Source organism: Bactrocera neohumeralis, chromosome 2 (genome assembly GCF_024586455.1).
Source record: "Bactrocera neohumeralis isolate Rockhampton chromosome 2, APGP_CSIRO_Bneo_wtdbg2-racon-allhic-juicebox.fasta_v2, whole genome shotgun sequence".
NCBI lineage: Eukaryota > Metazoa > Arthropoda > Insecta > Diptera > Tephritidae > Bactrocera > Bactrocera neohumeralis.
This window is the reverse complement of record NC_065919.1, coordinates 75,129,759-75,143,880: the sequence shown is the minus strand read 5'-3', so window position 1 is coordinate 75,143,880 and position 14,122 is coordinate 75,129,759. Positions and strand designations below refer to the sequence as shown.

At 37.9% G+C, this 14,122-nt stretch overlaps 1 protein-coding gene across 1 annotated transcript in view; it reads right to left on the bottom strand.

Annotated features, from left to right (window-relative positions):
* Positions 1–12,971: 12,971 nt before the first annotated feature.
* Positions 12,972–14,122, bottom strand: part of LOC126758371 (DNA-binding protein D-ETS-4) — a 34,725-nt gene continuing 33,574 nt past the window's right edge. The window contains exons 4-5 of the mRNA XM_050472630.1: positions 13,541–13,613; positions 12,972–13,471 (exon numbers count right to left, since the gene is read on the bottom strand). Of these exons, the coding sequence (XP_050328587.1) occupies positions 13,089–13,471; positions 13,541–13,613 (456 nt within the window). The 3' untranslated portion in view covers positions 12,972–13,088. The remainder of the gene's footprint in view (positions 13,472–13,540; positions 13,614–14,122) is intronic.

The following is a 14,122-nucleotide window of genomic DNA, read 5'->3' as shown; positions in this document are numbered from 1 at the left end:
TAACTTCAGTATGCTCTGGGCATCAGTCACCAGATCACCACTGGTGGTATTACAAGAGGAATAATCAAAAGATATGAATAATTTTGGAAATTTCTCAAAATTAAAGATGTTACTTGTATGATCAAACTTTTCGTTTCGAGCCAAAAATCTTGTATATAAGATGTTGACAGCTGTTTAAACGTTAGAATTTTTTTCTTTAACATTTTTGTTTGATCACTTTATAAAAACTTTGTGTGAAAAATCACAAAAAAAAATAATAATGAAGTGTGCTTAATATTTTGGCCGCATGTTTACCAGGATTTTATTTCGCCAGCTTTGCAGCAGTGCTCACCGAATCTTATAATATCAAATTCCCTGGCATTTTATGCCATTTATATGTAGGTATGTATGTATGTTTATATATGTATATAAAGAAATGTATATATATTCAGCTACGCGGTCGGCAGCGAATTCATTGGCTTTAAATGTTGTTGGTTTTTTCATAACTATTTTTGCTGGCTGTATCCTTTCACTGCATCCTGATATAAATGCATACACACAACCTTGCATCCATATTACGCCATCACATTGCTGGCAGCAAAGATGGTTTATTTTCGTCTGCACTCCCACAAAATCCCTGTGATTTCATTCTAATAAGATGATAGATGCGATTTTGGAAATTGAGTTCCCCATTTAATTGAATAAGTATGGCAGCAATGGCAGCAATTATCTCCAGCGCTTACAGCCATCCACACACAGTACGCTTGTAAGTGAAGATTTCTTTTTATGGTAGTGTGTGTGGTTGCATTTGCATTTGCTATGTGCTCGCTGGATGCCGTTAGAAAGGAGTGAAAATTGTTTGGCAGCAATGAGATAATTCCAAATTACTTTGTCAGCATGACATGTTAGCAATTAGTTCCGAAAATCGTTGAGCAATATCAAATATTAGAATAAGTAATGGCATTTCGGGTAGCCAAAAAATGAAATGTGGAACTATTCCAATGCAAATCAATCCTATTATTTTGTAGTCCAGCTCAGCTAAGCGGCAATTTAGTGGACGAATTTTTCTTTATAGTTTTTAAAATTTCTTGTGGACACTGCAGATAATTGTAATGAAAACTTGATTTCCATTATGTATTTGTGAGCAATGATTGTTGAAATGGAGTCTTTAGACGTTTGGAATTCACTTTTTTGTGGAAACGACTCAAATAAAACTTAAATATAGTCATATATTATTATAATAATATCTAATAAAATTTGACTAGTAGCTTCTCTAAACTTCGTTCAAGCCAATACTAGCATGTGAACGCTTAACACAATTTGTATAAGCTTCGGCTGGAAGAACATTGAGTGACCAATAGACTCAAGGGAACCAAATTTGGTGAAAACGCTGGCTGAACGATACCTTTCTTATCGTGTTTGCAAAAAAGTCAGTCACAATCTCGCTAGAATTTGAGGACACCTTAATATTGTGAAAAATCCTTGAATTTTACGCCTGCAAATCTGGTCAAATTTGGCCCGACGATTTTCGAGCAATGCTGCTTTTAACTTGTTTGATGTTACCGACATTAAGAGAGTTGAATGGATATCATGACCCAAGTTTTCGACGACTGCCCGACCTTCACTGTGCTCTTTGTTGCACTCAAATACTTGAGTTCGTGTTCGTTTCATTGAAAATATAAAATAGTAAGCAAACTCGTTGTTAAATTTTCTGTTCGATGTTCGATGGTTAGGTTATGTTAAAAGGGCGGATTCCTCAACCTTACGCAGGAGATCACACAGACTGTTGTGTACATCCCTTTGCGACGCCAAACGCAAAAACTCATGTAGCTGGATATCAGCTCAGTTAAAATGCTCTGAATCTATCATAAATCTGCTTCAGTGTTTTATATTTATTTCCGCTATATCATCGGGATGTCTAATGATATGACATCTGGGAGTCTGACTGAACACTGTTCGGTCGGGATTCAGGCAGTAAGATTGAATATCTTTGCAGATGCCAGTTGCATCAGCTGCTTGGAAGAAGATGAAATATAATCTTCCGGCTTTTGCGAGATAAAAGCAAAATTATTCAGTAATTCAGGCAGTAAGATTGAATATCTTTGCAGATGCCAGTTGCATCAGCTGCTTGGAAGAAGATGAAATATAATCTTCCAAGCAGCTGATGCAACTGGCATCTGCAAAGATATTCAATCTTACTGCCTGAATCCCGACCGAACAGTGTTCAGTCAGAATACCTACAACCATTGAAAAGAGGATCTTGCTGAGAACAAATGAGTTCCCTGTATTTCCTGCGATTTACCCAGGGCCAAAAAGACCTTCCAACTGCGCTGCTGCTGGTAGTCGAACAGCGCTTGCTTATTTAGTCTGAGGCTCAGCAGCCCAATAGTAAATCACAGGAAGCCAAATCAGCTCTTAATCGCTCCTATACTGCTGTTATTGAGACAAGAGTGTCTGTCCTAACAAATTTCCTGCAATACCGCTGGGTCCAGACACCCAAACCAATCTAATCATGAAATAACTCGACATTATTTCAATAGTTTTGAGCGCCTAGTCAGAAAACTCAAGGCTAATATCGCTGCCTTAATTTTGCAGTGGCAGCCACCACCGCTTGGAAGCCGCTGCTGGGTCAGGAAGCCTAAAGCTGAAGCCGATGGACAGCGTACTAACCCACCAGAAAAGCACACCGGTCTCTCCTCCAGCTAGTCCAGACACAGTCAGGTTCAGCGATCTGGTAATCCAAGTATTTTCCACAGTGCTCAAGCTCGCAGTCATTTAAATGGCCGGATTCTCTTAGACAACTTTTTCTGCCAGATATTTTGTGGCTATTTCCACGGATGCTATACGCAGTCCGTTCAGTACTTGTTAATTTTTTCAAGAGTGTAATTTTTTCAGCACCTTCCACCAAACAAAATTCTGTAGAATTCGAATTATTATAGTGACAAAGTCAATTTAGCCATGACCGTCTGTTCTGTTCTGTTCTGTTTGAGTTTGGGTTTCCGGCTTACGGAATTCGTTTTTGCATCAGAGGCACCTATCTGATAGGCTGAGGAGTTTTTATGGGTCGCGGGTCGAGGACTGGGTATAGGATGTCTGACCGGAGACTTAATTATGGTACCACGGGGAGCCCTTGGAGTTCAGTCCAACCTGCCTATGCGGACTGGCCCCTCGGGGAGTATCGTGGTAGTTGTTAAAACCCGAATACGAGAATAACTGACACTTTGTCAGTTGAGTGTTGAGTTGTATTGTAACCGGTTGTCGGACCCAAAATGCGGCAGAGATTTTAGATCAGCCTCGAACCCTACCAAGGTGGTTAGTGGGTCCAATTCACACTGTCAATTGGTATTGAAAATACTTAGCATAAGGTCCGAACCGCCGCTATATCTAAGACCGGACTACTTAAGCTTTCAGCTACCATTACAAACTCACCAATAAAAAACAAGTTTTTGTAAGGAGTCTTTTGAATTTGTGAAGGACGTATTAGCTTCGGTTAAACAGTAAATGAATTTTTGCCACCAAAAAGCACCTTCATTCAACACTTCACCTGCCACTATTTTTGCCATTAATGATGCCGCCGCTAATTAATTAAAAAATTAATTACCTTCGCTGCCAACAAATGCTAATGTACTCTTTAATTACCAGAATTACAAATAAATAATAATCAATCACAATTACTATGAATCCTCCATACTGAGGTGCACCTGTGCCAGACATGCACACGCGCCGCTATTCGCAACTATGCGCCGCAACGTACGCATCTGCCTGGGAGCGTGAATCTCACGGCTGCTTTAATTGTAAGCCATGAATTTAAAACCAACGCCATTAAAATGTAATTAATAGTAGTTTACTTACAAACTTACACGTGCCACACGTCAGCCTGATTCACGCCATGCGGATCGCAACACTCGCCACCCCTTCGGTTGGCTGTTCGCTCGCACTTTCGCGCTGTCGTCGTCGTCGTGGCGTGTCACGGTCGAGTCAGAGGCCTGCTTATGCCATCAGTACGCGCTTAATTCGGCTGCGCTCACATTCCAACACTTTTGCAATGCGTTTGTGTTGGCTTTTGTAATTGTAATGGTAGTTGTAATTGCAATACTTAAGCGTCGAATGCCACTGCCGCATTTATAGCCGCAGTCGGTGTTTACATTTGCCGATTCGCTTAATAATTTATGACCGATATGAGGGCTTAACTGTAAGTTGACCTTTGTAGTGCCCTCGAAATCTCTTAAACATTTTACACGCTTATCCATAAATTGCAATGCAGTAGACGCGATGTGTTTAAGCGCCGCTTAAAAGAGGGGAGAGTAATGCGAATTGCCAATATTTACTGTTCCGTTAATTTAACGGTAATGTTTTTTAAACATTGATTTCCGCTATCAATATTTTAATCGAATTTACTGCGGTGAATTCAATTTCATTTTGCACTTTTTCCATGAGTCCGACGCGCTGCATTTTACAGCACTGTACATAGACTGAAAATTACGTATACGACATGGTGGGTCAATTAAATACGCGTATGAATACGAGAAAAGTTTGACTTCATTGAATTTATTCTTAAAAATGTTTTCGTAAGGTTTTTGGTTTTTTTTTTAGAAAATATTCACTTATTATATAGTAGTTATTATTAATATTGTTATTTTGGTATATTTATGATGGTTGTGCTTTGTGTCCTTTAGCATGTAAATGAACGCTGTGGGTAATCTGCAATAAAAAATGGTGTAGAAAATCTGAAGGAGGGGGGATTGTGAACTGAAGCCGCTCGACCATTTCATATCATCATAGATTTCTTCTTCTTGAAAAGGCTTCTATTGGGTAGTCGAAAAAGTCTTTTCGTATTTCTAGTCAAACTTCAACTTTTTTTTTCGTTTATAATGAAATTTAATGAATTAATTAAGTACCAATTTGGTCGACTACTTTTTGCGATTTTTCCGCTAGAGATATTATTCCATCAGTGTAACACTTTTATGGTTTCTCGGCGAAAAACAGCGACAAGTAATTTTCACAGGCTTCTCTTAAAGCCATTTTTACTTCATTAAGGGTGTTCTGTATTGAACGAAACAAATGGTAGTCCGATGATGCAAGGTTAAGGCTATATGGTGCATCAAAACTTCCCAGCCAAGCTCTCCCATTTTTTGTCGATTCATCAAAGATGTGTGTGGTCTAGCGTTATCCTGATGGAAGTCGAAGCCCTTTCTGTTGATCAGTTCTGGTCATTTTGTTTAGATTATTTGCTAGAATCTCATCAATTGTTGATGGTAAAATGTGGAATCAATTGTTAGACCAGACTGAAGCAGCTCATAGTGAATGATTCCTTTCCAATCTCACCAAACACTCAGCATAACCTTTCGAGGCGTCAATCCTGGCTTTGCGGCCATTCGTTGAACTTCACCAATTGGACCATGATATTTTACGCACATTATTGTCGTATTTGATTCACTTTTCGTCTACTGTTACCGTTCGTTTCAGAAATGGTTCGATTCCATTTCGTTTCAGCAAAGAGTCGCAGATGTTAATTCGGTCCATTAAATTTTTCACAGACAATTCATGTGGTACCCAAACATTGAGCTTCTTTTTGTTGCCAGCCTTTTATAAATGGTATAAAACCGTTTGATGATGAATCTTAAGTTCCTTAGCGACCTCATGACTGTTTACGTGACGGTCCTGACGATTATTTTCCATAAATTCATCGACTTTTTCAACGATAGGTCGACCAGAGCGAGGTGCATCTTTCACATCGAAATTTCCATAACGAAAGCGAGCGAACCAATGTTGTGCTATCCGAACTGATACAGCATCGTCTCCGTAAGCTTCACAAATTTCATTGGGGGCTTACGTGGTCTTCTTCTCTTTTTTTATACAAAAATTTTAAAACATAGCGAAAATACGAAAATACTACCCAATATATATTCGGTCTGCTGAGAGAGCGACTCTCTTGGTCAACGCTAAGCAGGATCTTATTGATGCCTAGACTAGACGCCCTGATTTTTTCCATTTCCCTGCACGTGCATAGAACCAAAACATGCGGAGTCCATATAAACATAGTTTTGAATTAACCGTTACATTTGCATAGGATAAATTACTGCGTAGTATGTGCAACATTGTCACTCTATCATTGTGGCCACAGCTATGCGCCAAGCTGCTAAGCAAACAAAAAAATATATATTTTCTAAACCTCAAAACAAAGTTGGCTGCAAGCGAGGACGAAAGGACGCACGAGTTTAGCTGCGGAGTAGAAAATGTGTAGGAAAAATGCGCTGTTTACATGCAAATTATATGTCAAAAGAATACGAAAATGAAGGTGTGGCAGAAATAGCGACTAGAAGAAATATTAAAACGAGCTTTGGAAGTGAGGATATTGCTTTGTAGCAGCGAAACTTTTTCTTGCTTTGCTTGCATGTATGTGTGTGTGAGCGTGTGTTTGTAGGTGGATGTGTGTGGGTGCGTGCTAGTGGTGAATCAATTGACTTTCGCTGTGGAAGTTTAGCAGCGGTATCACACACACACACAAACTCAACTTACTTACTTAGGCACCACACGGCACAAGGAGATGACGCGCTCCTTAGTTGCACAATCTATTAAACTTCGTTGCGTCCACGCTGACACCAAAGTAAATAGTAAATATTTGCATATTTTAATTATTAGCAGAAAGCGAAAATAGAAATAAAAACAAAAGCAAAAATAAAACTTTAACTTCGTTTGCACCGAAGCTGTAATACCCGTCACAGGTCTTCTGAAATAAAAAAGTTTCCATACAAGAACATTAGTTTGCTCCGTCAATTTGTATGGCAGCTATATCCTATAGTATTCCGATCTTGCCGAATTTTGTCAAGATAACTGGTCAAATAAGTCAATTGATTCCGAACGTGCAGTTTGTATGGCAGCTATGTTCTATAGTGATCCGAACTCAACAATTTCTTCGGATATTACACCAAAGTTTTAGACAATAAACTCGTGTCAAGTTTCGTGAAAATATCTCGTCAAATGAGAGAGTTTTCAATGTTAGTACTATATTCCAATTATTCAGTTTGTATGGCAGCTATGTGCTATAGTGATTCGATCTCAACAATTTCTTCGGATATTACACCATAGTTTTAGACAATAACTCAACATTTCTCTTCTGAGAATGGTAGTAGGTATAGAGAGAAGGACGGACAGGTAAACAGACAGACGGATATGACCAAATCTCTGATATTCAGAGTTTCCGACGCTTTCTTATGGGTGTTACAAACTTCCTGGCAAACTTAATGTACATATATACCCTGTACCGGGTATAACAAAAATTACTTAGGTGAAACCCACCGCTGTAGGTGCCAGCTGTTAGATGCAAACAAACATACTTTCCTTATCTTCCCAGATGGTTAGGTAACATGAGAGGCATGACTGATATACTCGTGCTGAAGTGGTGGCTGGAAGGTGGAGCGCCCTTAAGAACTGTGTTTGCAACTTTGTAAAAGTTCTGACAACATCTTACGACGCTACTATATTGTACATACACACCTACACACATATATAATGTATATAGTATAGCACGTTGACTGCTCTGTCTTCGTAATAGCTCAATAGCTGTTGGAGCTGAGAGGGCAGGCACCATTGTGTACTCAAACATACCTATACTTATATATATGCACTTCAGGTCCTTGGCATTGATTGCATTTACGTTCGTATCGGCACTGCAGAACGATGCCGTGCACTGGTGCAATGTCCCTTTGCCTTTGCAAGGACCTTCCTTGCAGTACGCCAACGTCTTCGTATTTGCGCGCACACGAAGTGCAAAGTCTGTTCTTCCTTCTGTGTGTTTGCTTTGCCTTTATATATATATATATATGTATATATATATATATATATATATATATATAAGATTCGTTGCTTTTTCATATTTTCCTTTTATTTATTCGAATGTTCTGTACACACATACTCCCCGGCGAATATGTGTTTAAGTTGTCCGCTCCATTAGAGCTATATGCGATTGTAGCAAACTTTGATTACGCTCGCGGAGTGTGCGGAGGCACTTCGGCGTACATATGGCAGAGCCAGCTGCCGCGCCACCGAATGGTTACTTATTATTGTGTATCTCTTTAACCCCTTGCCTTCTACACCTTTCGCTCCTGTCGGCATACTCGGCGATTACCAACTACTATTACGTTGTGTGTATTATACATGTTTGTATGTAAGTGTGTCTGTCTTATTGAAATTTTAAACTCTTGTGTTTAACTTAGCTTAACGATTGCGTTTTCCGGAGCTTTAAGTTCAAAAAGTTTTACACCAAATTTTAATTTACGATGATGTCTTGTTTAATGGTGCTCTCTTCTTGGCAGGCAATGTCAAATCTATGTTTATATGAGAAAGTACCTTGTAACATCTTAATCTGGCAGAGACTAGTAGTGTCCTCCAAAAGGCGAAGGCAAGGTGCATATATACTAATAAGAAAGGGTTAAGTACTGTCATTGTTCAATTTAAAAAGCCTGGGCTGTGATGGTCTTTAATGCCCTCAAACAACTTTGTTAGGTTGGCTCAGTTCTGAAGCGCCAGTTTCGAGTTATATATTATATTCCAGGCAGATCCACGAAAAAACAATAGTCCTCCTTGCAGTAATAGACATAAGAAAGCCATTCAATAGCGCCAAATAGGTCAATATGATAGACGCACTAGCAACCCGTTTCAAAAATCCCTCCTACTTTGTGAAAATGATTTGAAGCTATACAGAGAACTACTGAACAAATGAAAGGAAATTGGTGCAGACCAATGGAACGTCAGTTACGATGGAATTTTAAGTGTTGAAATGTCAGATCACTCCTACTTTCGGCGGAATTGAAATACGAATGACCACAAGATAACTGACGAGGAAACAAACAAATGAATGCTGGGAAGAAGTACGGCCTAACTAATAAAATATATATAGCCATGGCACAGTAGGCGAGATGTACTACTATTTAACACATATGGGTATTTCCATCGAATGCGGTATTCGCCCTAGCTAATACGTAAATGACCGTAAATCTTCCGCAGAATCTTTCTTTCAAAAACTCGTAACGACGACTCATCCGATATTGTCATAGTCCATACCTCTGCACCAAATAACACATCGACCTGTAGAGTTTGGACTTTGTTCGTCGAGAGAGAACTTTACTTCTCAATTGCCTACTCAGTCCGAAGTAGTACCTATTAGCAAGAGTTATTCTGCGTTGGATTTCAGCGTCGAAATTGTTGCCGGTGTTGATGATGATTCCAAGATAGATGAAATTATCTACAACTTCGAAGGAATGACTGTCAATAGTATGTAATGTGGGAGACAAATCACGAATGCAACGACGGTTTGTTTGATGACAGGAGATATTTCGCCTTGCCCTCGTTTACTACCAGACCCATTTGTTTTGTTTCTTTATCCAGTCCAGAGAAAGCAGAGCTAACGTTGCAAGCAGCTCTAAACTCTTATAGAAGATGGTACCTCCTCTATTTAGTTCTGCAGCTCAAATTATTCTTTCCAGGAGTATATTGAAGAAGTCACACGATTGGGAGTGTCCTTATCTGAAACCTCGTTCCCGATCCTGACGGAGCTTTTGGTGTTGCTCAACGTCAGTTTATACAGCCGTATTAGTTTTGCGAGAATACCGAATTCAGAAATAACGGCATAAAGATCCTTTTTGTGCTGTCAAAAGCAGCTTTGAAATCGACGAAGAGGTGGTTTGTGTCGATCGTCTTTTCACGGGTATTTTCCAAGATTTGGCGTATGGTGAATATCTGGTCAGTTGTTGATTTCTCAGGCCCAAGACCACATTGATAATGCACTATCAGTTTGCAAACACGCAGAGGACCTTATATGCGATGTTGAGTACGCTTATTGGCGCAGATTGTCTCCCTTTTTGTGGATTAGGCAAAGCACACTTAAAATCTACTCATCGGGCACGCTTTCGTCCGAGCATATTCTTCAAAGAAGCTGTTGCATGCTCTTTATCAGTTCTTCGACACTGTATTTGAATAGCTTGACCGGTTATCCATCGGCACCCGCCGCTTTGTGTTTCTTCAGACGGGTACTTATGTACTCACTAAAAAAATGGACTTAGACACAGACTACCCGACCCCGGAGATTTCAAGTCAAAAGAAGGTGAGCCAAAGTCGTAAGCATCTCTGGACGCAGGGAAAGTAGAAACTGATCTGCAAAAGGTCCATTTTGGAAAATTTGTTCTGAAGTAGATAGATGGATAAAAAATAATTGTGGTTTGTAGTTGTTTTGGTCCTAAAGGTCCAGAACTGATTAATTCCAGGAGCTTGCAGGGCGACCCACGTAGATGGAGGCTAGAGCCTTGAGTCTGCATCTACAACTTTCTGTGCAATCTCCTGTACCGGAGTTTCGTTTTTCATGCCGCGAAACCGGCAAACTGCGCAACACACTTTGCTCATGTTGGACAAGTGCTTCCTGAGCCTGCGGAATTTATCTGGAGGGAGGTTGATCATATCTCTAAACCTTACAACTTTGTAATTCCTCTGTAGTAGCTTGCTGCCAGTACGTTCTTTCCCCCACTTTCTCTTCCATGCGGAGCAACTCCTTTATGGTATGGAGCCCCACCGCAATGCATTGCTCTAGTCCCACGTCCTGGAATCTGGCGCAGGCCGGTCGAGTTGATCGTGCTCTGAAGTAATGGGAGCGCAGTCCCGCAGCAATGGAAATTTCTATGGTAGAAGGGGAAGTGTTTAGTTCCTCACTTACGACATCTATATATTGAGCGAAGAACAAGTTAGCTTGGTTTCATTTTTATTTACCACAATACACCACTTATTCCATCCCGGATTGTTTTACAATACACCAACAATTTTTTTGACACATGTCAATTGCATTTTATTTCAATTATCGAAATGTTACAATTCCTTGCAATAAATAAATAAATAAATAATTATTTTTTTTTAACATTATAATTAACGTTTTGTTTGCTTTAAATAAATAAATAAATTACGATATAAATAATTGATTGTTCGGCAATAAATAAATAAATAAATATGTATAAATATTATAAAAAGCAACGATTCGTTGTACGCTTCTTATGTTTTTGTTTTTGTTTGAGTTTGTTTGAGTACACAATTGATTCCCCATTGAGTTATTATATAAAAAAAGTTTCACAAATATTTGGCAACTCTGTTCACATAACATTATGTTGCAACATTATGTTGCTTGCTTCGTATTTGCTGAAACGCTTAAAGCTACTTGCAACTTGGCCAAGTCGACCATTATTGGTCATTGCGGTGCTAAGGCGCCAATAAATAAATTATGTAATAAATAAGTTAGCACATTAGATTATCGCATAATTAAATAGGCACAAATTGACGTTCATTGTCTTAGGTGAATTATTACAAAACACTTCTTCCGCACTTAATGCTAAAATAAATAAATAAATATAATATTTATATTTAATAAATTAATAATTTTCTTTCAAATGGCATTTCTTTAGGGGAAAAATGGTTTAGTTCAACACTTTTCTAGCATTGATTATTGTTTTTGTTATTTTCTTGCATGAAAATACACGCCTTCTTAAGTTAATAAATAAATAATTCTTAAACAGCTACGAGTGGCATTGATTTGTTCATTGTCTTGCTGCTAAGTGCTTTTGTTCTTCATACAAAAAAATCAATAAATAAATAAATTAAATTAATTAATTAATTTATACACCGTTGTGAAAATTGTATTTCACCACATTATAAGCAATAAATAAATAAATAATTGTGTATAAAAAATATTATTAAAAATATTTTTTGTTTTTTTTTCATTGTAAAATGTCAATAAATATGTATATAAGTAAAAAAAACTACTTTCTGTTTTGTCTAAGACACTTTGAAATTGCATTAACCCTATAGCTACAATAAATAACCCACACCCGAAAAAACATATCCATTTACAATGCAAATCGCTTAAAACTACATTCACATAACATGCGCTTCAATAAATAGCTTATATATTTTGTATATAAATATACGTATATATTTCAATAAATAAATATTTAACACCTCCTTTGCTTAAATGAGCTAAGCAGAAAATCGGGACGTTCATCGAAAATCTTTTCTTTTGTTTATATATTTTTACATATTTATAATATTTTATCTCTGCATAAAAGTTTTTTAGTAAAAAATTTTCAAGGCAGCATTTCTATTATGTTTTTGGTACATACTAATATGGAAATCGCTTTATCTACGCTTTTCTGCCAAGCACATTTTCGTTGCAAACACGCAAAGGTGTCAAATACGACTCACCCTTTTTCATAACTTGCGATATCGCTTCAATACTTAAAGCTAAATTCTTTTGTTCATAGAACTTAAAGTGATATATCATAGATATATGGCTTTCCAGTGTTACCAAGGCGTGTTTTTCGAACGGTTTCATAATGGAAACTAGTTTTGGTAATGCATAGAGTAATAACTGAACTTGTGAAACACTTTATACTGTGCGTGATGCTTCAAGCATAAAGTGAACTTGTGAAACATTGATTAAATACGAGTACTTAAACAAGTGTCAAATTATTAACCGCATTAACTTCGGGTTAAGAAAATACATTTCTGTGTTTGCAATTAAGCTTTGTAGATTATAAAAAAAAATGTATAAAAAGTTCATACTCTATCTTATCTATTACCAAATTACTTTTTTACTAAGTTGTTGTTATAATAATATTGCTTTAAAACCGTTCCAACGTTGCCAATTTTCATACGCAGCAATACTAACAGTATTGCCGTAAGTTATTATTGGTCACTGGACATTTCAGAGATACAAGAATTATCAACAGCATTATTAAGCAATGCTGTGGCCTCTAACACAACAGCGTTGCGTAATTTTACAGGCACTTTCTTTCGTTTATAAATAAATAAATATTTTAATAAATAAATAAATTATTGAACTTCTTAGCATCCACGAATAAATATGTTTTCGTTATAATTTAAATAAATAAATAAATAAATATTTTGTATATATGTATATGCAATAAATAAATAAATAAATAGCAATAAATTATTGATTTGTCAATAAGGCCATTTCTTTGCCACACCAAATGAACATTGCATTACCCAAATGCCTTTTTTATTTTCTACGCGCCGCCTCACTTTCACATTTCTTCTAATTTGTGCTCTCCAGCTTACAACTGATAGGGATGACAGAACTGATAGACCAAACGTTGTGAGCGCTCGGTCTTCTTCATGATCCCCTTCTTATAGTACTGCCGTATGGAACGCGATAATTTGTCGTAATTCATTGCTGGTCGATTCTTGCGTCCGCCCCATAATTTCGCTACACGCACCGAATCTTCAATCTTGAATATGCCCCGGTTGCGGTCGATCCAACGTATGGCCGTGCCGTGTGCATGCGGTTCGGCGAGCAGTTCCTTGAGGAATTGCCACAGGTGTATGTGTGAGCCACCGCTGCGGCCGGTGCGCTTCGTGTCAGTTGATTTTGCTGTTGTGGTTGTTGTTGTGCCGGCAACAGCTAGAGCGCTTGTGGTGGGCAGCATATCCTCGTCATCTGAAAGTGCAAGTAATTCGTTGATTAATTTGCTTTAGTAGAGATTAAAGTGTTTCTTATGAAGCTTACCGTCGCTTTCTGCCGCATTGCTGTTGAAATGATAGCGCCACACCTCTAGCTGCGCGTACAAGTCGGAGCCGCTCTGAAATGAAAGAAGATAAGGAAAATTAATCAGTGCAATTCAGCTGCTGGTAAAAGATTTTAAAAGATTTAAAATAAAAATGTATTATTATACGAGTATATGAATTTCTCTAGAAGAACAGACGCTCCAGTATAGCAAAATTTTGCACGTTGAAATGTGTGATCAAATATAATTTAATGGCTACGTAAGATCTATATAAAGAACATACTAAACATGCAAGTATAGAGATCATACACAGTGCGACAAATCAGTGAAAACTTTAGAATAACTTCGACAAATGGCCTTGGCATCCATAGTATTCTCGGGTTATGATCTCCAGCGCCCTTTTCTTATACTCAGACCTCGTTGGAAAGTAAATAACGCTACATTGTTATGGTAATAGCCGTAGAATAATAGAAGTTTTTAAGACTAACTGAAGGTTTTAAGATCTGGAGCATATTCTTTTAGAACCTCCAGCGGTGATCTAGTGACTGAAACCCAGAGCATACTGAAATTATGGAGGGAACACT